Source organism: Rhinatrema bivittatum, chromosome 2, assembly GCF_901001135.1.
Source record: "Rhinatrema bivittatum chromosome 2, aRhiBiv1.1, whole genome shotgun sequence".
Taxonomy (NCBI): domain Eukaryota; kingdom Metazoa; phylum Chordata; class Amphibia; order Gymnophiona; family Rhinatrematidae; genus Rhinatrema; species Rhinatrema bivittatum.
In genome coordinates, this window is record NC_042616.1 from 295,052,881 (window position 1) to 295,078,774 (window position 25,894).

The 25,894-nt window shown below is 43.5% G+C and overlaps 1 protein-coding gene across 2 annotated transcripts in view; it reads right to left on the reverse strand.

Moving 5' to 3' along the window:
- The window catches only part of FBXL2 (F-box and leucine rich repeat protein 2), a 239,067-nt gene extending 213,710 nt beyond the window's left edge, over positions 1-25,357 (reverse strand). For both annotated transcript variants that reach the window (XM_029589646.1, XM_029589645.1), the window contains exon 1: positions 25,247-25,357. In XM_029589646.1, coding sequence (XP_029445506.1) covers positions 25,247-25,249 — 3 coding nt within the window. In that variant the 5' untranslated portion in view covers positions 25,250-25,357. The remainder of the gene's footprint in view (positions 1-25,246) is intronic.
- Between the last annotated feature and the right edge of the window lie 537 nt (positions 25,358-25,894).

Below are 25,894 nucleotides of genomic sequence, written 5' to 3' on the forward strand. Positions count from 1 at the left end.
ATTGAATTGACTATTATGAAATAACTGACCCATTAACACATCACTGAAAAAGCATTTGTTTTTTATAATTTATATACATAGACCACTGTTGCAGCATATTACCCACACTGTCATATCCTGATACTACCCCTAGGGGGTAGTTTTCTAAAAGCTTATCGCACGTGATACAGCCGTATCGCATGTGATAAGCCTTTCGCGTGCGATAGCATGCAAATTGGAGTCAGGGCGGAGCGGCGGTGTCTTCATTGGCAGCGATAAGGTTAGTAACGTTATTGTCACCAGTAGCACGCTGAATAGCACCACCTTTCACGGTGGCGCTATTCGGTGCGAAAGCCGGAAGCAAAGACACCGCGGTGGTGGGAAGGCTGCCAGCTTTTGCAGACCCGCCCCCCTTCTGCCCCCCTGTTTTCGCTGGATTCATCATTCAGCGATGAATGATGAATCCAGGTCCTAATAAGGTAATATATACACAAAATCTTTCTTTCTTCCTTTTTTCTTTAGGAGTATTCTCTATACAATTTATCTATTATGTGTCGCGTTCAGTATTGTATTGATGGTATATCAAACTATTTTACTATATTTGTTTATTTATCATTTTAGTATATGTTTTTAACTGTTTATGAATAGTTATTAAATAGATATATTTTATATATTTTTTTTTTTACAGCCCCTGATGCAGCCCACCAATACGGCAAAACGACCTGAGTCGGGCAAGGGTTTTCACGATTTTGTATTTTAATAAAGGATTCCCTTTCTATACATCGTTGGTATCATATATTTGGTTTGTGATCTAGCCAGCTCCACCATCGAGCAACTTCATTTGCTTGATTTCTTATTCCACACAATTTTGTGTTTGGGAAAAGGTGCACTCTTTACAAACTGGTGTCATTGTGATGGATCTGTCCCCTCCCCCTTTTGGGTACTCGGGGGGGGGGAGGGTAAAGAATTTTTGAAATATGTGCATTTCACTGCTTTGCGCCCCCAACCTCTCTCTATTAGCTTTTTGTTTGTACTATCCATGTGTATGTTGGTTGCCCTGGCTAATAGGCTATATGCAGTGTTATTTTTGCATTACTTCATTTAAAATAAGAAAACTGCAAATTTATATTATACTTCAAGACTGTACTTTTCCCATTTAATGTTCTTGCTGGGTTTACTGTCTACTTACATAAAACTAGTAAAAAAGTTAATTACAGTTTTAGTCTGGTGTGATGATTTTATCTGGGCTGTGATGCCACAAGTAAGCGGTTGTTTGGGAAGGGCACAGAATTGTGGTATTGGGATGACCAGGACCCTGTCTCATCCCTCACTCAGGCTACAAACCCAAAGATAAATCTTATTAGTAAATATAATTTCTCATGTGGTATTCCCCACCCCAAACCTAGGGGTAAATTCATAGTCCAGATCAAACTGTAAACCGGAGTGAAGGCATTTGCTATACTTCGGTATAAAAAAAGACATAAATAAATAAATAAATAAATAAATAAAGTGGGGCCACAAAGTTAATACAGATTACTTCATTTATTCATTTAGCCATTAGGGATCCTCTGCATTTATTCCATGCCCTTTTGAATTCCATTACTGTTCTCGTCTTCAGCATCTCTTCCAGGAGGGCTTTCTATGCATCTACCACCCTGTCTCTGTGAAAAAATATTTCGACATCATTCCTGAGTCTACCCTCTGAGTTTCATGCCATGACCCCTAATTTTGCAGCTTCCTACAGCTTTAAGTGGAAGTTTAATATGGTTTAACCTTTACATGAATCTAGCTAATGTAGGTTGCTAGGAGATGGGATGAATTCCTCTTGATTTCTGGTGGTGCGCTACTACTACTAGTCACTTCTACAGCACTGCTCGACATACTCTCTGCTCAACAGAGCTTACAATTTAATCACAAGCATACAGGGAAAAGACATTTTGGAAAATGTATTAATAACACTTAAAATCAATAAGTCTGTAAGCATAATTAGGGCTTAAGATTTAAAAGCTGCCTCAAGAAGGTGGATTTTTAGACTGGGAACATGATACACCAACCCAGGAAGACTATTTTAAGCAAATGGTGCAGCAAGGTGTTGGCAGTTGGCAGTGGAGAAGATCACAGAAAAGAGCAACTTGCCCACTGAGCAACATTCACAAGGAGGCATATAGGCAGAGATAAAAGAGGAGAGGTAGTGAAGAGCTGCCTATTTTATAGGTGAACAAGAGAAGCTTGAATTGCATGCAGAAACGGAGAGAAAGCCAATGTAATGACTTGAGAAAAGGGATTCTCTCGGTCTAGTAATTCTGGTTACAGATAAGTCACACACGAAGTTTGGATAGACTGTAGTAGAGAGAGATGGTTCACTGGGAGATCTGGGAGGAGCAGTTTGCAATAGTCTAAATGGAAGGTGATGACAGACTTCATAAGGGTTCTGATAGTGTGTTCAGAAAGGAAGGGACAGATTTTGGTGAAGAAACAGAAAGAAAGGACATATTTTAGCAGTTTTGAATATGCAGGAGAGGGAGAGAGAGGGAGAAGATGAAGATGGCCCCAAGTCACAAGCTGAGGGGACTGGGAAGATGACAGTTTCCACAGAGACAGAAGAATAAGAAAGATGGATTTGAGAGAGGAAGATAAAAGGAATTCTGTCTTGGCCATATTAAATTTAAGGTGGCAGTGGAACATCCAGGCTATTTCATACAAGCAGGCTGGATTAGTGATGAAATTTCTGATGTAGAGAGGCAGATATGGGCGTTATCAGCATAAGTATAATACTGAAATATTTTACTTCCTGATAAACACATTTACAGAGTGGTTTACAATTGATTGTGTTTGCTACCTTTCTACTGTACGCAAAATGTGTTATCTACATACATGCAAAAAAACCGTTACCTTAAAGCTTATGGAATTGATTTTCAAAGCCATTTATGTGCAGTTTTCGTATGCACAAACGGCTCTTACAAAATAAACTGGGGCTCTGTGCCATAAAAGTATGCATGTAAGCATACTGAATTTAGACAAAACCGAGATCATACTATTAAAATAGAAAAATAAATCCAAACAATTCTTACTTTTTTAAAATGGACTCCACCCAAACTGAATTAGTTAACCATGCACGGGATCTGGGAATAATTACTGATATTGACATGAATATGAGAAAACATGTTAGCAGAAAAATAAAGGATGAATATAATAAACTCCTCACTTTAAGGCGGTTAAAACCTCTTCTCTCGCTCAATAACTTCTGTACTGTATTACAATCACTACTGTTTTCAAATTTGGATTATTGGAACTCTTATTAGACCTGCCAACTGTTACAGAATGCTGCTGCGAGGGTCCTAACTGGAGGCACAAAGTCTGATCATATTACACCAATTTTATGCTCCCTGCATTGGCTATCGGTGAAATCCCGAATTGATTTTAGTTTAAAGCTGTCTTTTACATAAATTTATTTATGGAAAAAATACCGAATGGCTCAAAATTGAAAAAAGAAAAAAAGCAGCGCTGAAACTGGGAAGAGATGATGAATTTGAAAAGAATAAAAGGTCTGAGGGACCCACCCCTCCCCCGACGTCATCGCTCACGGAATTGATCCGTTAAAAGCGCCAAGCCAGCAGGCGCTGCGCGCCGAAGGGGCGCGACAAAGGGGCATTCCCCTTTGTGCATCCCCTAGTTTTAAATATTCCCCTTGTTATCTTTTATCCCTTGTTAACAATTTCTTCTTTATAATTGTTTTACATTTCTGACAAAGGTAATGTATGCTTTTTAGTATAATTTGTTGATTGTTCTATGTAACGCCTACAGGCAAAGTTATGTTTTCTTGTAAACCGGTGTGATTTGTATTTTATACAGGAATGTCGGTATATAAAAGTTATAAATAAATAAATAAATAAATAAATAAATGGCTGCACTGCATTTTTATACCCCACAAAGAAATCTCAGATCCGCTAATAAAGGTCTCTTGGTGGTACCCTCCGTTCGCTCAGCCCATCTTAGCGAAGTCAGCGATAGAGCTCTATCAACTGCAGGTCCGAAGGTATGAACTCGTTGCCATCAGTTTTGAGAATGCAGGCAGATTTTTTCAAGTTTTAAAAAACATTTAAAAACCTAGCTATTTAAAAAAGCATTTGAAGTTAGTGAGTACCGGTAATATGACTGCTTCTTCTTTTAATGATCCTAATAAGCGAGGAATAATCTACTTATTGAGGCAAGATTTTGCTGAATATGACAAATAAGGCATCTTTCGTTTTTGTACTTGTATGCTTTTATTATTATTTTTTTTTTTTTTTCTACATACAAGCACCTGTACTATTTAGAAATGCATTATACTTTTAACACTTATGTAATTATCAGTTTTATTTCAGATTTTAATGTTTTCTGATTTATCATTTTTGTAAACCATTGTGATAGAATACAGAACAACGGTATATAAAAGTTTTAAATAAATTAATAAACCAGTTATGTAAACTGCAGAGAATAGTTTTGGGGGAGGAGTAGAACTTACATGAACACTGACTAAAAAAAATAAATAAATAAAACAAGTATGCACTTAGTTAACCCACATAATATACACATACTGAAGAAATGAACCCAAGTTAATTTATAAGCGTATCAGACCAATTACCGGCACATTTTCAAAGCAAATTTATATGCATAAATTTACTTTGAAAATGCTGGTGTTGCGTCTGTCGGTCGCAGGCGGCTGCGACCGCTCTGCCTTACCTCTTTTCTACCCTTTTCCTCCTCCTTGGGCAAGATGGCTGCCTCCGGTGCAGAGGGCCAAAGCCCTCGGCATCGCCAACTCAGCATGGGCGTTCCAGTCCACCACGCTCCTTCCCGTGGCTTCCTAGGGCGCGCACACACATTGCCTGTGCTAAAATACACGTCAAGGTGGGAACCTCGGGGGCGTCCCCACCGCATTGCGTCAATACCTCCGGGTATTTAAAGCCTCCACTTCGCTACCACCTTCGAGTTAGCAAGGACTTCGGTTCAAGCTTCTCTGACCGCTCTAAGCTGCCCGCTTAGACGCCTCACTACCCTCCGGGGATCTCGCTCCTTACAAAGCTCTAGACACCCGCTCCTCGGGGATCTCTCGCTTCCAACTACTCTTGGGGTTTCTACTAACTAGACAACCGCTCCTCAGGGGCCTCTCTCTCTTTCTATCATTCAGGATTCTGGACTTCAAGTACTCGCTCCTCGAGGGCCTAGTCTGTGTGTCCTGCACCTTGGACCTTCGGTCCCCACCATCATCATCACCAGGAAGACGCCGCACTACTCTCTGCGAGTACCTCTATGATCCGGTGCTCCAACTCCACCCACCAGGCTCGGCCTTGCCTGCACCGCGGGTTGCTAGCTACCTTGAACATCTGGGTGAGACTTCTACAACTGAGACTGTCTGAACGTTTAGGCACCTTGCGAACTTCAGTGCCGTTCCTTCCTGCCTCGTACCATCTATCCTTGCAGTATAATAAAGCTTTCCACCTTCAGTGTCTGCTGTCTGAGGTTAGCCTATCGCTGTGGTTCCCCACAGGGCCCCTCCCCTTGGGAGGAGTCATCTCCACAGTGACCAAGAGTCCACAAATGCCACAAACAACAGCTGCCTAAACTCTTCTAGCAGAAGTTACCTGCAGATTTTAGCCCTACCCATAGACTTAAAAGTTACCCTCTCTGCAAGTGCATTCATACCTGAACTTCTATCGAAGTACATATTTCAGACCTTTGATTAGCATCACTTAGAGATTTCTTATACTGGGCTAGGAAGAAACAGCTTATTGAAGAGTGGAAATACCTGTGACTTCTGATGTGCAGGAGGCGCAGACACCAGCCACCTAAGCCCAGCCCCTTCCACTGAGTGTACAGGAGGTACTGAGCACGCAGGAGATACCAGGCACATGAGCATGTCCAAAACCGGCTCTTACCGCTGAGCATGCAGAATATCAGCCCTCCAAACCCACTCTCTTTAAAACCCATTTCTCGTCCCATTCTAAGCCATGGGGAGCATAAAAGTAAGCTAGCTAGAAAGGATGGAAGCAAAATTTAAAGTAAGCTGGCGAGAAAACGCTCGACTCTACTCTGCAGATGTTCTTAAAAAGATACATTTCCTTGGTTGCTTTTATCTCTTGTCTAAGCCTGTCCCCTGTGAAATTTTCAGCGGGTCTCCAAGCTACTCTTTCCTGTGAAAATGCCAGCACTTATCTAAGCCTAAATACCTTCTTTAAGAAAGCAGTTAAGGCAAAGCTGCAGCTACTGCCACAAGATTAGAGTACACATCTTAACTCGGCATGTTTTTCACACATGTTCAGCAAGAAATGCAGGGGAGGAGGCTAGGGTCATGGCCTTGGGGTAGAAAGGTCTATGTATAACATTGATTTTCCTATAAGAAAATCAGTTTTGACTTAACTGATTTCAACATAGAAAATGATTTTCAGGAACCAATTGTGACTCAAGTATAAGGACTTCCTTTAAAAGACATGAGATAATGGGTTCTCTCAAAAATGTGGTCGCTCATTAAATTGTAAATTAAGAAAAAGATATTCCGATACCTTAATTTTCCTTAACTTTCTAAGAAATCAAATTAAATCCTCCAGGGGATATTCTCATAATTGTAATTGCTCTATTATAATGCACTCTTTCATGTGTGACTGAAAACCATTTAAAAAGGGATCTTAGCTAACCCAAACAGTATTTTACCACAGTAACATAATAAATGAAGGTAGAAAAAGACTGGCTTGGCTCATCCAGTCTGTCCAGTTGGAGATCTTCCATTTTGGGTAGATGAGCATATTAATCCCATACTCAAATTCCCAACTGCTCCCCACCCCCATGTCTTTTACCTAAACTTTCAACTCCTTCCCTACCACTTCCCTCCATATCAGTCTCGAGTACCGTGTTTCCCCGATAATAAGCCCTACCCTGAAAATAAGCCCTAGTTATAGGTGGACGTGCGGTTGCACCCCAAGACTTGCCAGAAACCCCCCCCCCCCCCCGCCAAGACTTACCGAAATCCCGGGGGGGGGGGGGGGGAAGACAGGGGGGGGATGTAAAAAACAAAACAAAAAAACCCACCCCAACCCTCCAAATTTAATTCATTGCAAATCCCCCACCCTCCCAACCCCCCCAAAACTTGCCAAAATTCACTGGTGGTCCAGCGGGGGTCGGGAGGGTGGGGGGGTGTTTGGGGTTTTTTGCTTCGTTTCGGGGGGAGGGGGGGAGATAAAATAAAATCGGCCCGCCGCAGGAAAACAAAATTTCCCACGGCGGGCCGATAACGAAGGCCAAACCAAAAGGTTCGGCCGAAAATTGAATCTGATTGGTGTATGAAAGAGGAGGCGGGCTTAGCCTTGTCTTCATTCACCAATCATGGAAAAAAAATAAGACATCCCTGAAAATAAGCCCTAACCTTTTTTTCAGAGCAAAAATTAAATATAAGACCTGTCTTATTATCAGAGAAACACGGTATGCCTGGAATCTGTTAATGTAGTGGCCTCCATCACATCCGCTGGTAGGCCATTTCAAGACGCGAGATCTTCCCCTATGATTCTTACAAGATCAACACAAAATCCAACACACAGATATCCTTCCTAAAAACCCACAGTGCTATTGAAACTAGCAAAACCACCATCCAAAACATTCAGCTTCCCCATGCTCACTGACGTTTGAGTTTTATCAAAGGTTGCCATGTGCAAATTACTCCTTTGGCCTACAATTTAAATACTGCTAAACCACTTATTTTTATAACACCGCACATTTTCAATCACTCTGGCAGGTATATGACCCCAATGAATTCTGTTAAAACTTAATTTTTTTTAATTGGTAACACCTGAAAATGAAAAACAGGCAATTCATTTTGCCTGCATCAAGCTTTTATCTAAATTGTTAAAAGTTGAAAGAATTTGAGCTATGTGTTATGATTCGTATGTGTAAGTAGTTAAAAAGGAAATTTGCTTTTATCCAAGCACACTCCCCCCTCCCCACCCCCCAGAATCTCCTTCCCAGTTTCCTTTCTTGCTTAATTCAATATTCATACATATAACAGTTTAAGGCTTACATGGGTTTTGGATGAGAGTCAGAATAGCAGTACCCTGGCTTCAATTTTTGATGGTGGAAGTAGCTGTCAAACTGAAAGACTTAAAAATAATTTACTCTGTACTTAAAAAAAAAAAAAAGTATAGAAAGCGTACTGCCATGCCACTAAGTACAAACGTGAAGGAACGGCATTCTTGTATAGCACATTTTAACAGCTAGCTAATGAATCCTACATGTGGAAAAACAAAAAACTCAACCAAACAGGAGGCAACATCATTTATGATCGTTTTTAATCATAATATTCAAGACTTCTAAGCACCAACCATAATGCGTAAAATCTCAGCTCATTCTGTTTGGCAGTTTGTCTCCTGATACGAGGTCACAGACGGATAGATAGCACAAGCTTTACACAAAGGAGCTGACCACCATCCCAGGTTAGAGGGGGAAGGCCACGACAGTGGAGGTGCTCCGCCTCCAGAGAGGGGCACAGAGGTTGGTGGGAGGGCCGGCGAGCTCAATTTAAGCCAGGAACAGTCCTCTCACCAGCCTCTTCTTTCAGCAGTTTTTCGGTCTGGTAGGGTTTTGCTGCTGCTTTTGCTTTCTCCTCCTCCCACTTTTGCGGCCTACCTGGGCTCACTACTTTCGCCCATAGCAAGCGAGGTGTCACTACTGTAGGGCTTGTGGTGGGGTTGACTGTTCCCTACATTGCATGGCAAGAGCTACTGTAAGGTTGTTCAGAGAATACCAAGTGGGTACTTCTGCTGCTATGTGGTGCATGGCATGTGCGATGTGAAAGCTGGTCAGGCAGTGAATACAAAGCAGATATCTCCCTTACACCATATTGCATGGATGGGCAAGAGTGTAGACGAGTTGCCTGTCAAGTCTTCGACTTTGACAGCTGGGATTGGCCTGATCACCCCCCCAATACTCCTGAACAAGTGAATCCTGCTCTTGCTATAGACCAGGACATCAGAGGGGCAAAGCTTCGATGGCCCTGAATCCCTCAGGGCCAGAATACTGTGTTAGCATGATATGTAATAAGCCTTTATAAACTGCAACTCAGACGAGGACATGATTACCCTATAAGGATTGCATAATGGTCTAGGATTTAATTTGATTGAATTTTGTATTGTAATTTGACATATGCTGCAGACATTCATCCAATAAAGATCTTTGTTTACAAATAATATTGTGCCAGAGAGCTTCATTCACTGTGAAATTAACAAACTGGGGAGCGGGGGTTAGAGATATCATATAGGATTGAAAGGAGGAGACGAGTACGCACCTGACACGGTTGGGCGGTTTTGTTTTACTTTGTATAAAGAATGTTAAAATAAAAGTAACATAAAAAAACCCAAGTTTGATTGGTTTAGCTGACAAAAGTTTTTGATCGCTTGCTAATGATGTGCTACACTAATCAACAGGAAAGCAGAGAGTGAAAAAGCAGTTATAGCACAATAGTGAAATGCAAAATAGTGGTACTTTGCTCTTAGCCCTATATGCTTTACTTCAATTGAGTGCCAAGAAGGGCCTAGCATAGGAGTGGCCAATTCCGGTCTGGTTTTTAGGATATCCATAATTAATATGCATGAAATAGCTTTGCATATAATGGAGACAATGCCTGCAAATCTACCTCATGCATATTCATTGTAGATATCTTAAAAACCTGACCTGTTTTTAGCTCTTGAGGACCGGATTTGGCCACCTCTGGCCTAGCAGCTCGGTGGCTGGCACTTTGCTATGAAACAAGAGACCTGGCTTCCACAATCACCTCACTGGGCTGGGAGTACTATAGAGCGACCATACAGAAAAGTGTAAAAAAAAAAAAAAAAAGCTTAGATTTAGCTCACACCTTTTCATTGACAGCTTTAAGTGAGATATATTTAGGTACTGTAAGTATTTCCTTGTCACCAGGCGGCTTATAATCTAAGAGGATAATTTACTATGCGACGATATTTTATCGCGGGAGTGAACAAATAAAATGGGAGGGGATTCCCATATTTTTCCTCTCCCATGCAGTGGAGTAGCCAGAACAGATATTTTGGCAGGGCCCAAGTTTAACCTGGGTGGGCACTAGGCAGAGGGTTGTGAGCATGCTAGTTATACTGTTACCAATAAACTCTTCTCTTCCCACAGCAGTCACTGTCATAATGTCCCACTCTCCCCTTTTAAGAGAGAGACTGCTGGAGATGAGGAATCGAAAGACTGCTGAGTCAGGATGGGGCGATGAGATGAGAAGAAAGGATTGCCAAAGAGATTAAGAGAGGAGACAAAACATTTTTCAGATACATCAGTGAAAAGAGAAAAGTTCAAAGTGGTATAGTGAAACTGAAAGGTGAAAAGGATCAATGTGTGGAGAGAGACGAAGAAATGGCAGAAATATTAAACAAATACTTCAGTTCTGTGTTCACTAAAGAAGACCCTGGAGAAGGACCATTGCTAGTTAATAAACTAGAGGGGAATGGAGTAGATGTAACTCCATTTACAATAGAGAATGTATGGGAAGAGCTGAGGAAACTGAAAGTGGACAAAGCCATGGGGCCTGATGAGGTTCATCCCAGGATACTGAGGGAGCTCAGAGATGTGCTGGCGGGTCCGCTGTGTGATCGGTTCAAAAGATCCCTAGAAACGGGAGTGGTGCCAAGTGACTGGAGAAGAGCGGTGGTGATCCCGCTTCACAAGAGCGGAAACAGAGAAGAGGCTGGTAATTACAGACCAGTTAGCCTCACCTCAGTGGTGGGAAAAGTAATGGAGTCGCTGTTAAAAGAAGGAATAGTGAGCTATCTACAGTCGGAAGAATTGCTGGACCAGAGGCAGCATGGATTCACCAGGGGAAGATCCTGTCAGACAAATCTGATAGAATTTTTTGACTGGGTAACCAAGGAATTGGATCAAGGAAGAGCACTCGATGTCATCTACTTGGACTTCAGCAAAGCTTTTGATATGGTTCCGCACAGGAGACTGGTGAATAAAATAAGAAGCTTAGGAGTGAGTGCCAAGGTGGTGACCTGGATTGCAAACTGGTTGACGGACAGAAGACAATGTGTGATGGTAAATGGAACTTACTCTGAAGAGAGAGCGGTGTTGAGCGGAGTGCCGCAAGGGTCGGTGTTGGGACCGGTCCTGTTCAATATCTTTGTGAGCGACATTTCGGACGGGATAGAAGGTAAGGTTTGTCTTTTTGCGGATGACACTAAGATCTGCAACAGAGTGGACACGCCGGAAGGAGTGGAGAGAATGAGACGGGATTTAAGGAAACTGGAAGAGTGGTCGAAGATATGGCAGCTGAGATTCAATGCCAAGAAGTGCAGAGTCATGCATATGGGATGTGGAAATCCGGAAGAACTGTATTCGATGGGTGGAGAAGGGCTGATGTGCACGGGGCAGGAGAGAGACCTTGGGCGATAGTGTCTAATGATCTGAAGTCGGCAAAACAATGTGATAAGGTGATAGCTAAAGCCAGAAGAATGCTAGGCTGCATAGAGAGAGGAATATCGAGTAAGAAAAGGGAAGTGATTATCCCATTGTACAGGTCCTTGGTGAGGCCTCACCTGGAGTACTGTGTTCAGTTCTGGAGACCGTATCTCCAAAGCGACAGAGACAGGATGGAGGCGGTCCAGAGAAGGGCGACCAAAAAGGTGGAGGGTCTTCATCGAATGACTTATGAGGAGAGACTGAAGAATCTAAATATGTACGCCCTGGAGGAAAGGAGGAGTAGGGGTGATATGATACAGACTTTCAGATACTTGAAAGGTTTTAATGATCCAAAGACAACGTCAAACCTTTTCCATTGCAAAAAAATCAGAAGAACCAGGGGTCACGATTTAAAACTCCAGGGAGGAAGACTCAGAACCAATGTCAGGAAGTATTTCTTCACGGAGAGGGTGGTGGATGCCTGGAACGCCCTTCCAGAAAAAGTGGTGAAGACCGAAACTGTGAAGGATTTCAAAGGGGCGTGGGATAAATACTGTGGATCCATAAAGTCTAGAGCAGTGGTTCTCAACCCTGTCCTGGGGACCCCCCCAGCCAGTCGGGTTTTCAGGATATCCACAATGAATATGCATGAGAGAAAATTTGCATACACTGCCTCCATAACATGCAAATTTTCTCTCATGCATATTCATTGTGGATATCCTGAAAACCCATCTGGCTGGGGGGTCCCCAGGACAGGGTTGAGAACCACTGGTCTAGAGGATGTGAATGAAGAGAAGAGGCATGGGGGTGGCTTGAGGGAATGATGGCTACTACCTGGAGATGAATATCCTTATTCAATAATGCGACTCCAACATTGATCTATGCTTCAACGGCAAGAGGAAATGTGGAAAAAAGAAATTGCAACCACATAAAAGCAGGGGAGTAGCTGGCTTGTCACGGCGGTTACTACCTCAAACCAAAAAATACCTGATACTTCACTTTCAATGCAAATCCAGCATAACTCTCTGCTTCAACGGCAGGGGAGGAAATTTGACAATTCACGCATATTCAGCATAGCCCTCTGCTTCAACGGCAGGGGAGGAAATTTGACAATTCACGCATATTCAGCATAGCCTTCTGCTTCAACGGCAGGGGAGCAAGACTGATACTTCACTTTCAATACATAGCCAGCATGGCTCTCTGCTTCAACGACAGGGGAGAATGAAGAAAGGTTGATCTATATTCAGGCAACAATCAACAAGGACTGAATAAACAGATAAGCATGGGTGTAGCTTGCTTATTGCGGTGGTTAATACCCCTAACTAAATTAAGCTATTTCACTTAGATGCAGTTCCAACACTGCTCTCTACATTAATGGTGGGGGTGGAAGGGAAATAGAATAAAAAAAGGTTACTAAGAGCCAAGAGAAACAGATAAGTATGTGAGAGAAAAAAAAAGTGCGAAAGCTTGCTGGGCAGACTGGATGGGCCGTTTGGTCTTCTTCTGCCGTCATTTCTATGTTTCTATCCCTCACTCTGTCCTCAATAGTCTTTCTCCCAATTCCTGCTCTTCTTCAACAGTCTCTCTTAGAGTTGCCAACTTTTCTACAGACCACGACTGGACACTTGAGTACTCTTTCGGGAGGGGAGGGGGGAGAGGAATCACAAGGAGGCGTTTGTTCCCCCCTCATTTGCATTAATTTGCATACATTTCAGATCATCCACCTTGGCCCTCAAAAACCCATGAATAAATTAAATTACTATTACAAAATGGTAAACTTCCCAGACAAAAGCAGGATGAACTGCCAGCACTCAAACAGTAACAACTTTACTCATAAAAAGGCAAGAGAAAGTTTGCTTACCGTAAACAGTGTTTCTGTAGATAGCAGGATGAACTAGCCATGCTGTATGGGAGATGTCCACGGCTACCTCTAGGCGGAACTTCCTCAGGAAAATTCATAGAGTTTTAACTCTGTGCAGCTGTGCTGTTCCCTTCCCGCACGAATCAGAACCCCCACCTCCTCAGTGTTTATATCCAAGCTTTTATCGTGTAGCGGTGCATCAGAAGACTGTCTAGGGAGGAGGGCGGGTTCACATGGCTAGTTCATCCTATCTATGGAAACATCGTTTATGGTAAGTAAACTTGCTCTTTCCCCTCGATAGCAGGCTGAACTAACCATGCTATATGGGCATTCCAAGCCCCGGGTTGTGGGATGTTGCAGCCTTTTCATGGAAGACCAAGAACACAACCCAGACATTAGAAGTAGAGAGTCTCATTTCTTGATGGAGATAAACAAGACTGCAGAACCCACTGCTGCGTCTGAGGACGCTTGTTGGTCTAGGCAGTAGTGGGAGGTGAAAATGTGGAGAGAGGAACAGGTAGCTGCCTTGCAAATGTCTATTAAGATGGGCCACGGAGGTTGCCATCGCTCTGACCTGGTGCGCATGTGCTTTACTGGTCATCTGTGTCGAGCTCTTTGTGTGACAGAAGTGAATACACTGTGCCAGCCAGCTGGCTATAGTTATAAAGTCCTCACCCTCATCCACAAAGCTCTCTACACTGACAAGTTTAACTGGATGAACACATCCTTCTACTTCTGCAGCCCAAAAAGGAACCTCCGCTCCAACAACACTGGTCTCATCCCAATCCCCTCTCCAAAAACAATCCACCTGACCACAATAAGAGAACGCGCTCTATCTGTGGCCAGACCCTCTCTCTGGAATAATTTACCATTACATCTAAGGCTAGAAACAACAATGCAAACCTTCAAAACAAAACTTAAAACATGGCTTTTCCAAAAAGCTTTCACAACAACCACCTAATACCCCTGCCGATGCTACCATGCAAAAAGACACTAGATAAGGACATATAAGTCACATCTCAATATTCACGTTATTATACAACAAGACACTCAACAAGACGTATTGTCGTAAATGACCCATACAACATCCTTTCCAAAGACTCTACGTCACTGTTTCAGGTTTAATCTCCTAGTAAGAATTTAATAAAGTGTAAAGTTACAATGTTAAATAAAAGTTAATTACAATGTTAAATAAGAACCATTTACAATGTTAAATAAGACTATATTGATGTTATAATGTAAAACAGGAAGCCCCTTCTTCTTGAATACAGTTACAATGTAAACCGATGTGATATTCCAAATTGAACACCGGTATATAAAAACTAATAATAAATAAATAAATAAATAAATAGTCCTCAGAGACTGGTTAGCCAGAAGCATTGGGATTAAAGGAGAGAAAGAGCTGTGACGGTCTGGAAGGAGCCTGGGTTCTCTGTAGTTTGCCAGGGCTCTTTTACAGTCCAATGTATGAAGAAGTTGCTCCCTGTCATTGTGGTGGGGTTTCGGGAGACAGGTAGGCAAAGTTATAGTTTGATTGAGGTGAAAAGTTGACACCACCTTGGGTAGGAAGACGGGGTGTGGGCATAGGTTAACTTTGTCATGGAAGAATGCCAAGTATGGGGAATATTTATTTTTATTTTATTTAAAATATTTTATATACCATTTTTTTTTTAATACTAAACCTAATCAAAACGGAATAGTGAACTAGTGCTTGTAGTTCGCTAACTCATCTGGCGGAAGTGACCGCTACTAGGAAGACTACTTTTCAAGTGAGGTACTTTACGTGGCAGGTGTTCAAAGGCTCAAAGGGGGGGTTCCATGAGCTGTTGTAAGACGATATTAAGGTCTCAAGGCATTGGCAGTTTGGTGACTGGTGGACGCAACCGAAGCATGCCCCGCATGAAACGAGAGAATAGGGGATGGTTGGAAATCAGTAGCCCATTCAGAGGATGATGAAAGGCATCAATGGCACAGATGTGCACTCTGACCGATGCCGTAGCCAGTCCAGCTTGGAAGAGAGAGTGTGAAGGTACTCCAAGAGCAGTGTAGGAGTACAGGAAAATGGGTCAGCGTCCTTTATGTGTACCATTTAGAGAAGCAAAGCATTTTCCCTTGTAATTGATTCTGGTGGAAGGCTTTCTGGAAGAAATGAGTATATCTTCCACATGCGAAGGAAGATTAAGGTGGGTTAATACAGTCCTCTCAATCTCCACGCTGTGAGATGTAGGGAGAGGTGCATCAGATGGAGTAATGTTCTGTGCTCCTGAGTGAATAGTAATGGGCTGTTTCCAGGGGGATGGGTGGGGTGACGGAAAGTCGTATTAGATAAGCATACCAGGGTTGTCCCTGCCATGCCGGAGCTATGAGTATCAGGTCCGCTACATCCTGGATACATTTCTGAACAGTCTGTGAGAAGAGGGGAATCGGCGGATAAGCATAGAACAGGCCTTTCTTCCATGGAATGAGGAACACATCCTGTGCGTACCTCTCTACGCTGGGGTAGATGGGGCAGAAGGTCGGAACTTGGCAGTTGCTCTCCGTAACAAAGAGGTATGTTATCAGGAAGCCCCACTGATGAAAAATGTCAAGGGCTACATCCCAGTTCAGGGACCATTCATGTGGGTGGAATACTCTGCTTAGACAATCCACCATGATGTTGTCCAAGCCCGGGAGGTAGGTGGCCTGAAGAGAGATATTGGACGCTTCTGCCCATCTGAGAATCCATATTGCTTCTTGACAGAGAATCCAGGAACCTGACTCTCCTTCCTTGTTTATGTAGAACATGGCGACTTGGTTGTCTGTGTAAATCAGACATTTTCCTTCGATTTGAGGGGAGAAGGTCAGTAGAGCGTTCCAGATCGCTTGGAGTTCCAGCAAGTTTATTTGACAATGGGTTTCCTCCAGGGAATCGCGCCCCCTTCTTCCGCACGTACTTCCTGTAAAACAAGGAAACTCATGTAGGGGAACAGGGCTGCTGCAGGGGCCTGCCAGTGTGTGCGGGCTGGCTCCAGGCCCCCTGCTGGATTTGCTTTCTCTTAGGATGGGCTTGGCTGAAGATCTCTGCAGTGTTCTGCTAGGATTTAGCAGTGGTGCAAGAGCAGATTACTTTTACCTTCTGCTGGACCTGGACACTTGGGTGGGCCACGGCCCACTCATAGCTAGAGCACTGCTCTCATAAAAAAAACATCACAGTGGCTAACCTTTCAGGGAAATAACATGGCTTGCATGAAATTAGCAAGGATGGAGCTGCGAGGGTGAAGAAACTTGCCCAAAGTCAAAAGGCGTGTCAGCAGGATTTCAACCCTGGCCTTCCTGGTTCACTGCCTGCTGCTCCAACCATTAGGCTACACCTCCACTCCGCTTACAGCCACATTTAGCTGGATGTAATGCCAAATATGGCTGCAGCAAGTGAAAAGTCATTCGCAATGGCTTTTGAAAGAAAACCAGGTCTGTCTGAGATCCTCCAAACTGAGATCGCTCTTATCCTTGACACTACTCATTAGGAACGGAAAGCTATCCAGATGATTACGAACTTCCCAGTCTGCTCTTAACTTAATAGCCATTACAAATTAAAGCAAAAAAGATTAAAAAAAATAATGTGCTGAAACCTTAATCGCAAATATAAAATCTAACACAAATTGTTGAGATCATTTTACCTTACTGATAATTGCTCTCCCCTTCTAATTTGTTGCTCCACACCAACGACAATCCCATGTCGCTACAAGAACTAGCACTGCTAAACAAAGGCCAGCTAGAAACGTCCAAAGCTTTTTCAGGTGCTTTTTGGAAATTGTGTGAGATCCATGGGAGTATAACTTTACAATATTTTACTACCAAATGCCTGAAGTCTCACAGGAGCACTGATGTAATAATACTAGCAGTGATGTCAAACTAGACTTACAAACTGTGTTTTGGTGAAAATAATCTCACATACTACCTTCATAGCAGTTTTTCTGATGGTTGCTGAAATATCACAAAATTAACTGCTTTCATAGGCAGTACTTTTCTTTGCAGTTATAAAGCTATGAAACCATTTCAGGGGTGAAAAAATATTAGGGTGCCAGTCATTCTTTTTCCTTTTAGGAGCCAGGGAAATGTTTTTCTTATATAAATATATCTTTTTATATTCTTTTTTACTAGTTTATGCTCGCTAAAGTTTCTCTCTCTCTGTGCCTCTATTTTCCTCCCGTCTTACTCCTTCCAACCAATTTTGTCCCTACCACCCATACATTTCCTCTCTCTAGGCATCTTTCCCCTCATCCCTCCAAACCATCCAGTTGGTTTCTACTCCTTCCAAAAAGTCTCTCACCCACACCAATCCTCCCTCAATCCCAAGCCATCCTTCCAGCTACCTTCTTCTCTACCACAGCTCTTCCTCTTCAGCCTCTCACCATAGCCTCTCTTCCACAACCATCTGTGCCCTTTCCCCAGTTTATCTCCCCCACCATCATTTTTTCTTCCCTCCAGCCAGCCTTCTCTGACACCCCAGCCTACCCACTCCTCCCACCAACCTGCCTTTCTGCCCCTTCAAGCTTCCCTCCATTCATCCAGCCTCTGTCATCCACATCCCTCTCCTTCCAGTCTCTCCCCTAGTGCACCCTTCCTCCAGTCATCCTGTGCCCAAGCTCCAGGTCTCCCTCCTACCTCCCCCTTCACACCTACACTCCCTCCAGCCAGCCTCTCATCCCCATTCATCCCGCCCACCACCAATCTAGCCTACCTGTTTTGTTTCCATTTGACAGCCTACTGGCAGAGTGCAATCCTGGCTGGGCCATATCTGCTTTACTTGGCCCAAGAGCGACCATGGCTGTGTTTCACAAGCTTAGTTCTGGGACAGTGTCAATTTATCAGCAGCTTAGATTCTTCCATTCTTAAAGCAGTAATGTCAGATGGTGTAATAATTCTTCTGGAGGGATTCTGTGAAGAGTCCTCTGTACAGAACTATATAGGATCGGCCACTCCTAAACAAGCTTTGTTTAGTACTGCTGCTACTTTCACCAGAAGAGAAACTAACACTTATAAAGTTAGAATTGTTTTTAAACTGATATTTCCTGGACAGTACTGTATCAAAAACCAATTATATCATTTAGAAAACTATGTACCGAATCTCTACGGCACTTGTGTAAATTAATATATCTCAGCATCCTTATTTTATGTGCCCTATTGTAAACCGTTGTGACGGATCCTTCTTAACGACGGTATAGAAAAGATTTAAATAAAATAAATAAATAAATACTTGTGGGAATGTGCGACTAGCATTTGTGCAAAAAACAATTGAGTATGAGCAATAAGAAATAAATACTTACGGCAAACTCAGCTTATTTGAAGATAATTTAGCCAACCAAGGAGTCAATATTCAACAACATTTATTATTATTATTATTTATTATTTATTTACTTTTATATACCGGTGTTCGATTTTACATATCACATCGGTTTACATTTAAACAAAATTTGCAGGAACTTATGCGTTACCTTTGTCAAATACATTAAACATTTAAATATGGGGATTGTTAACAAGGGATATAAAAGAACATGGGGAATGGCTAACACTACGGGATGCACGAAGGGATGTACACGTTAGCCTGCTAAATGGCAAGATTTGCATACTGAACCACTTATCCAGCTAGACTTTAGCTGGCTAAGTCATTATCTGGCTAAAATCTAGCCAGATTAAAAAAAAAAAAAAAAAGGTGATCCGGGGCAGGCCGAAATTATCCGGCTAAGTTAAGCCAATTTTCAGTTCTAGTCAGCTAGTCAGCTGGATAACTTTAGACCTGCATCAGAATAATGGTCCCGCTGATAGCTTAAGCTTTCAGCGTTTTTGTCAGAGCAGCACCGGTAGCACAAAGAGCAGGTAAAAAGGATAACTCATGCCTGTCTGAAACTGGAGAAGGGGCAGGTGATGCAGGAGGAAATCACTTAAAAATTTTAAAGAAACAAGGCGGGGGGGGGGGGGGGGGGAAGACCAACCTACAGACCACACGCAACTTTTTTTTTTGCACACACATTTAAGAGGGGTGTACTGGGGTGGCAGGGTGCAAGGCCCAGTATTGCTTTTTGTGAAGTTTGGGGGATGAGGGGGGAATTCATCAGGCTGCAGGCAAACACTGCATTTTTTTTCCCTCGAACTAGTGCTACTTAACAGGATATCTTCAAAAGATATCATTTATTTTTATTTTATTTAAAAACTTTTCTATACCGTCGTTTAGTAATACACCCTCACAACGGTTTACAAATAGGCAGTAAATAGTTTGGTTTGGTTTATAAATTATCTAGAAGGTGCCAATAAATTTTTCAGTTACATTCTCAATAATATAGACTATATGGAAAGTGAACTGATATTTCCAATTATGTGATTGGATAATCATATACGTTTTATACTGTCCCTTCCCTTAAATTAAATTCTTAATTATGAGAAAAAATAATAAAGTTAAGAAGCAAGTTATCTGGCCACACAAGGCTGTACAACTAACACCTAACTGGTTATATTTATTTGGGACAAGTTATCTGGCTAAGCTCAACCAGATAATTTGTCTGCTTACCAGCTTACTGAATATTCACCTTTTCATGTCTTAATAAAACAGTACTACTGTGGCTGAAAGCCCCCATGTGACTGCTTCTTGGCCATTTCGGCTTTACGATTACCCAGTGTATCTGTCCCCAATTTCTTATGTGGTCAGAGACTTACAATGGCTGCCTGAGAGAGGCTGGAACTCTTCCTTACAATATTTTTAAACAAAATTGAAGGCATTTGGAGGGAATTATGTAAGGATGAAAAATTCCCGTACTAAAGGATGAATACTCCCTGGAGCAGGTTGACTAAATTAGGAATTAAGTCTTAATTGACTTTGCATGTCTACTGGTGGATGGTGATAAGGAAGGGCATGTGGAGGCATGCTTAAAGAGATTTATTCATATGTTTTACTATTATGATATATATATATTATTGCTAAGGAGCTGTTTGTGTATATTTTTCACCCTTATATAATTACAGCCTGCTGTGGATTTTGACATGCTCTGTTCTGATATGTATTATTGCCTTGGAATGGTTATGGTTGTATTTATGTTTACATTTTTGTAATCTGCTTTGGACTGGATTGAAAAATCCTTGAAAGGATGAATAAATATTTTTAAATTGAATTATATCCATGGCTCATGTGCTATAATATTTGTAACAAAACCCAATCAGTTCCCTTCACCCATTTAAGGCTGACATCCTGTGGGTTATGGAAAGTGGCTTTTTAGCTGAAATGTTATTCTGCCTACTAAACAGGATTATACTGTTTGCATTAAGGTCCTGTTCTATAGATTAAGTCATTTTTGAGAAAGACTTATGCTGCAGGTTCAGAATGGGAGAAAACATTTGATTAAAAAGCCTTGTATTTGTTGGAATAGCAGGCTGATAGAAAGCACCACCACCCCTGTGTGTCAAGTCTACGATAATGTTTCAGTTAGTCACAGTTATTTTATTTGCTATGCTGGTCCTCAGCTCATGGCTCAGAGCTTGCACTTTGACCATTGTTAAAAGATTTTTTTTTAATGTTAGAAGGGGAGTTAGAGGAATTTTCAAAATGAACTATGCTTCTTTTTGGCTAAAATCTAAAGCCCTAATTTTAAAAAGCCCACACGTGCAAATACCGGGGGATACACAGGTGGCTGGGCCTTGCTCACGCCGAGCACATTTTTTTTTTTTTAAAGGGCCCAGCCACGTGTGTATCTCCCAATACGCGCAGAAGTGCCAGGCCAGCCAAAAGGGGCAGGCAGGAGGTGTGGTCTGGGCCAGGAGGGGAGAATGCCGGCGCACGTAACTTACTTCTGCTCCAAAGGAGCAGGTAAGTTATAAAACAACACAAAAAAAATAGGGTAGGTAGGTAGGGGTATAGGGAACTGGGGGAAGCCCTATTGCGTCGCCACATTTTACAAAATCCCCCTTCCGGTTGCGTGCGAGTGTAAACCAGCACACACGTGCACGCTAATATCGTATTTTATAACATGTGCGCATAATCTGCCCTTCCTTGTATCTAAGTGAGTTTCTAAAAATTCCAAAAGGTCTGAGATGGTTTCAGTTCCTCTTCCTATCCATCCATCGGATGGAGATGAGGAAAATGGTGTTTGTTTAAGAGAGGTCTTGAGGTCAGTCTGAGGAGCGAGGCAAGAGGGACTGACGAGGCGAAGCTGGGCTAGGCTTGAGAGACGAGACGAGGCAAGGCAAGCAAGGACGAGATGAATGCTGAGGCAACACGCACTGCAAGGCAGGAGACCCATTGCTGAGACACCAATCTGTTGACTGGCTGGCGTTTAAGTGATGTCATCAGGATGTGCTGCGGGGACCTTTCCCACCTGGGGCCCTTTAACTGGTGGCAGTGAGCGCCTTACGTGGAGACGGGGGACGGGGGGGGCGGAGAGCATGGCGACTGTGTTCCATGCTGCTTCCCGCAGCGCATAAAATTTGGCAGTGTCTTTGCCACATGGAGTGTGGCCTTGGTTTTGGGTGCGCCAGCAGCAGAGCAAAGTGAGTGCGGCTAGTCACAGGACCTGACCCGCAGCCAGCTAACATTGCACAGTATTTATGATTTACTGTTGGTTGGCTGCTCTTCGTTTAATGAGAGGCTTTATTTACATTATTTTTTTAATTTGTATTTTATCTCATTTTTTAATTAAGATAGTATTGTGTCTTATTTTGATATCTGGTCTAGTGCTGTAAGTGTAAACTGCTGATTATACTGTTTCATGTGTTGTACACACTAGGAGCCTCTGATGGTTTTACAAATTCAATTATAAACAAACTATTAGCATTTTTGGCAATAACCAAGGAAACTGCTGTGTTCCGGCAAGTATTGGTATCAGCAAGAAGCTAGCACTGCCTGCAATTTAAAGATCCTCTCAGGCACTGTAAATTGCCAAATTAAAATCCCCAAAAAGCAGAAGTCCTAGCTTTGATGTACTATTATGGTGCTCCTAAGAGGATGCTGCATCAAAAACTCAAAGGTACAGCATCTTTAAGAAATAACACTATTTTTTTATATTTGAGTAATAATGGATTTAAACTACAAAACAGCGATTCTGGATTTTCAGAAGGCATCTGGCAAAGCCCATCAGGAGAGATTCCTCAGGAAGTTAAAAAAATCAAGGGATAGGAGGCAATGTCCTATTGTGGATTGGTAACTGGTTAGGAGACAAGAAAGTGTAGGACTAAATGGTCAGTTTTCACAAAGAAGGAAGGGAAATAGTGGAGTGCCCCAGAGAACTGTGGGACCAGTGCTATTTAGCATTCATAAATGTTCTGGAACAGGGTGCAATAAGTCAGATGATCACATTTGTAGATATAAAATTATTCAAATTTGTTAAAACACAAGCAGACTGTGAAGAACTACAGAAGGACCTTGCCAGACTGGGGTGCATGGGATTAGGCATCTAAATGGTAGATTACATTTAATGTGAACAAGTACAGTGTGATGTACATAGGGGAAAATAAGACCATCTACAGGTACATAATACTAAGTTCTCTATTAGAAGTCACCATCCAGGAAAAGTATTTTGGATTCTTTGGGGTAGATTTTCATACAGGGCGCCCTCGCGTACTTTTGTAGGCGCATCAGGCGCAAACAAAAGTACGCTGGATTTTAGTAGATACGCGCGGAGCCGCGCGTATCTGCTAAAATCCTGGATCGGCGCGTGCAAGGCTACCGATTTCGTGTAGCCGGCGCGCACCAAGCCGCGCAGCCTACCTCCGTTCCCTCCGAGGCCGCTCCGATTTCGGAGCGGCCTCGGAGGGAATTCGCTAACGCCCTCCCCTCACCTTCCCCTCCCTTCCTCTACCTAACCCACCCCCCCGGCCCTGTCTAAACCCCCCCCTACCTTTGTTGGGGGATTTACGCCTCCCAGAGGGAGAAGTAAATCCCCGCGCGCCAGCGGGCCGCTGGCGCGCCTAGACGCAACCCAGGGCGGTTCCGGAGGGCGCGGCCACGCCCCCGGACCGCCCCGGGCTGAAACCACGCCCCCAGGCCCGCCCCCGAAATGCCGACACGCCCCGAAAACGCCGCGCTGATCGGCCCCACCCCTGACACGCCCCCCTCGGAAAACCCCGGGACTTACGCGAGTCCCGGGGCTCTGCGCGCACCGGCAGGCCTATGTAAAATAGGCGCACCGGCGCGCAAGCCCTGCTTGCGTAAATCCAGGCGGATTTACGCGAGCAGGGCTCTTAAAATCCGCCCCTTTGTGGCCACTATGTTGAAATCCTCAGCTCAGTGTGCGATAGCAGTCTTAAAAGCAAATACGTCAGAAATCATTCAGAAAGAAATGGAAAATATCATACTACTTTGTATTGATCCATGTTGCAGTATTGGATGAAACATCTTAAAAAGAGACAGAGGAACTAGAAAAGGTGCAGAGAACAGCAATAAAAATTATAAAGGGGCTAGAAAGGCTCCCTTAAGAAGAAAGGCTAAACATTTTAGAACTCTTCAGCTTGGAGCAGAGGTGACAGAGGGGATATGATAGAGGTTTATAAAATCATGAATGGGGTGCAGCAGTTATTTACCCTTTTAAATAGTACTAAGACTAGGAGACATTCCTTGAAACTAACAAGTAGCAGATTTAAAACAAATCGGATAAAGTATTTTTTCACAACACACAATGAAGTTGTGGAATTTGCTGAAGGATGATGGGATCAAGCATCTAGCTTAGCTAAGTTTAAAAGGGCTTTGTACAAGATTTTAGAGAAAACGTCCCTAGACAATTATTAGCCAGGTAGATTAGGGTAAGCCACCGAATATCCCTGGGAGTGTGCAGCAAAGATTAGATCTGTTCTGTACTTGTGACCCAGATTGCTGGACTGATGGACCTTTAATCTGACTCTGTATGGCATATTTTATGTTCTTATATACTGTGCTATTCCAGGGGTGGTCCACCCTGTTAAGACCAATGATTTGCTTGCCATGAGATCTCAGACTCTGGTTGGGCTAGAGGAAGGTTGAGAATCCCAACACACATACCACGCATCTCCTGATACCACTGACACATCCACAACATTCTTACACAGGTGGGGAGGAGAAGGGTAGGGGAAAAACGTGGAGTGTGCAAAGGGGGAGGGGGGGTGCCCACACACTCCACACTGCTTACACCCTAGCATCAAGCCAACACATACTACCTACACCACCACAAACATGCAACCCACCCGCCCACATATACCCTCCCCCCCCACACACACACACCCATCCTCTGCAAGCCTTCTGACCGACACCGTTAAGCACTGATTGCTCCCCTCCCACACACACCCAGACAACTACCCCCATTCCTCAACCCCCAAAAGAGCAAGCACAAGACACCAATAATGTACAAATCCAGCTATTGGAGTCATAAACCCACTTTCTGACACTGCCATGCAATTATCAATTTCTTTATTTTGGGGGTTCCTTTAACATCCCCACAAAGGAGAAAAAAAAAAAAAAGAGGGGTGGTGTGGAGAGAGTTGAATTCTACAGCTCGCTCCCTGCCCTTCCTCTCATTAAAGTCACTTGCCCTACCCATCCATTGCTTGCATGTTCCACCTAGGCACGAACATGGATTCTATAGCAGAGAGCCCATTGGCAGGGTTGGTGAGCAAAGCAAACAGAAGCGCAGCCCCTAATGTGTGCGTGGCTACATATATACTATAATCTGTAGAAATAGATAGATATACTGAGAGGCACAGCCATTACATATATAAAGACAGAGATGGGCAAGTGGCTGGTGTCAGATGAGCCCCTGATCTGGGGCTGCCTGCTTCCCATTACATACAGCGTGCGGGAGAAGCTGCGGTGGGGGCGGGGAGGGGGGGGGGGGCGGCAAATGCCACAACGGACACCCCAAGAAGGTGGCCAAGCGGCGAGCTCGCAATCATATGCGCTGGCGCGGCAGCTACCGGGCAGGAGGCGGAGCCCTGCGGGAGCCCTCCGGCCCCTCCCTGTCCCCCGACCAGACTCACCATTGCTGCTGCAGCAGGACGGCAGCGGCCGCGCCTCGGTTGCCTTTGGTAAGCTCGCACTCCGGCTGTGCAGGGATTGGCGGCAGCGACGCGTCAGCTGACCGGAAGCGCCGCTGAAGCAGGGCCCGGAATTCAGAGTGCGGCCACAGCCCCTCCCCCGGCGGCAGGGGGGGGGGACTAGAATAGGGCGGGGCTTAATACACGGGGCGGGGCCAAAGCGACAAGAAATAGCCCAGGTTTCAGCGCGGTGACAGTCGCTGAGGCTGTAGGGCGAGAGAGTGGAGTTGCTGGTGGGGGCCTATCCATTGACTAACAGGTCTATATGGCATCACATCAGGACGAAATACCCTATTTCCTGTTGGTGCAGAGATTACTGATCTCACCGTCCTTAGCAGAGCCAGTATGAGGCATGTTAGAGATTAGATGCATTTCTATCATAGCTGCTAGGGCTTGGCATGAGGAGGTGCCCTTTCCCCAATAAGATGGGTCAAAAAGCAAAAGGGATTCAGCGCCATCAGGAATTTTTTTTACAGCTTCCTTAATTTGATTATTTATAAAACAGTGCAATTGAAAACACTTTTGACATTTGACTGGTGAAAGAAATTAGTATCATCTTTCCCCTCTTATCAATTCACAGTCTATGCTCGT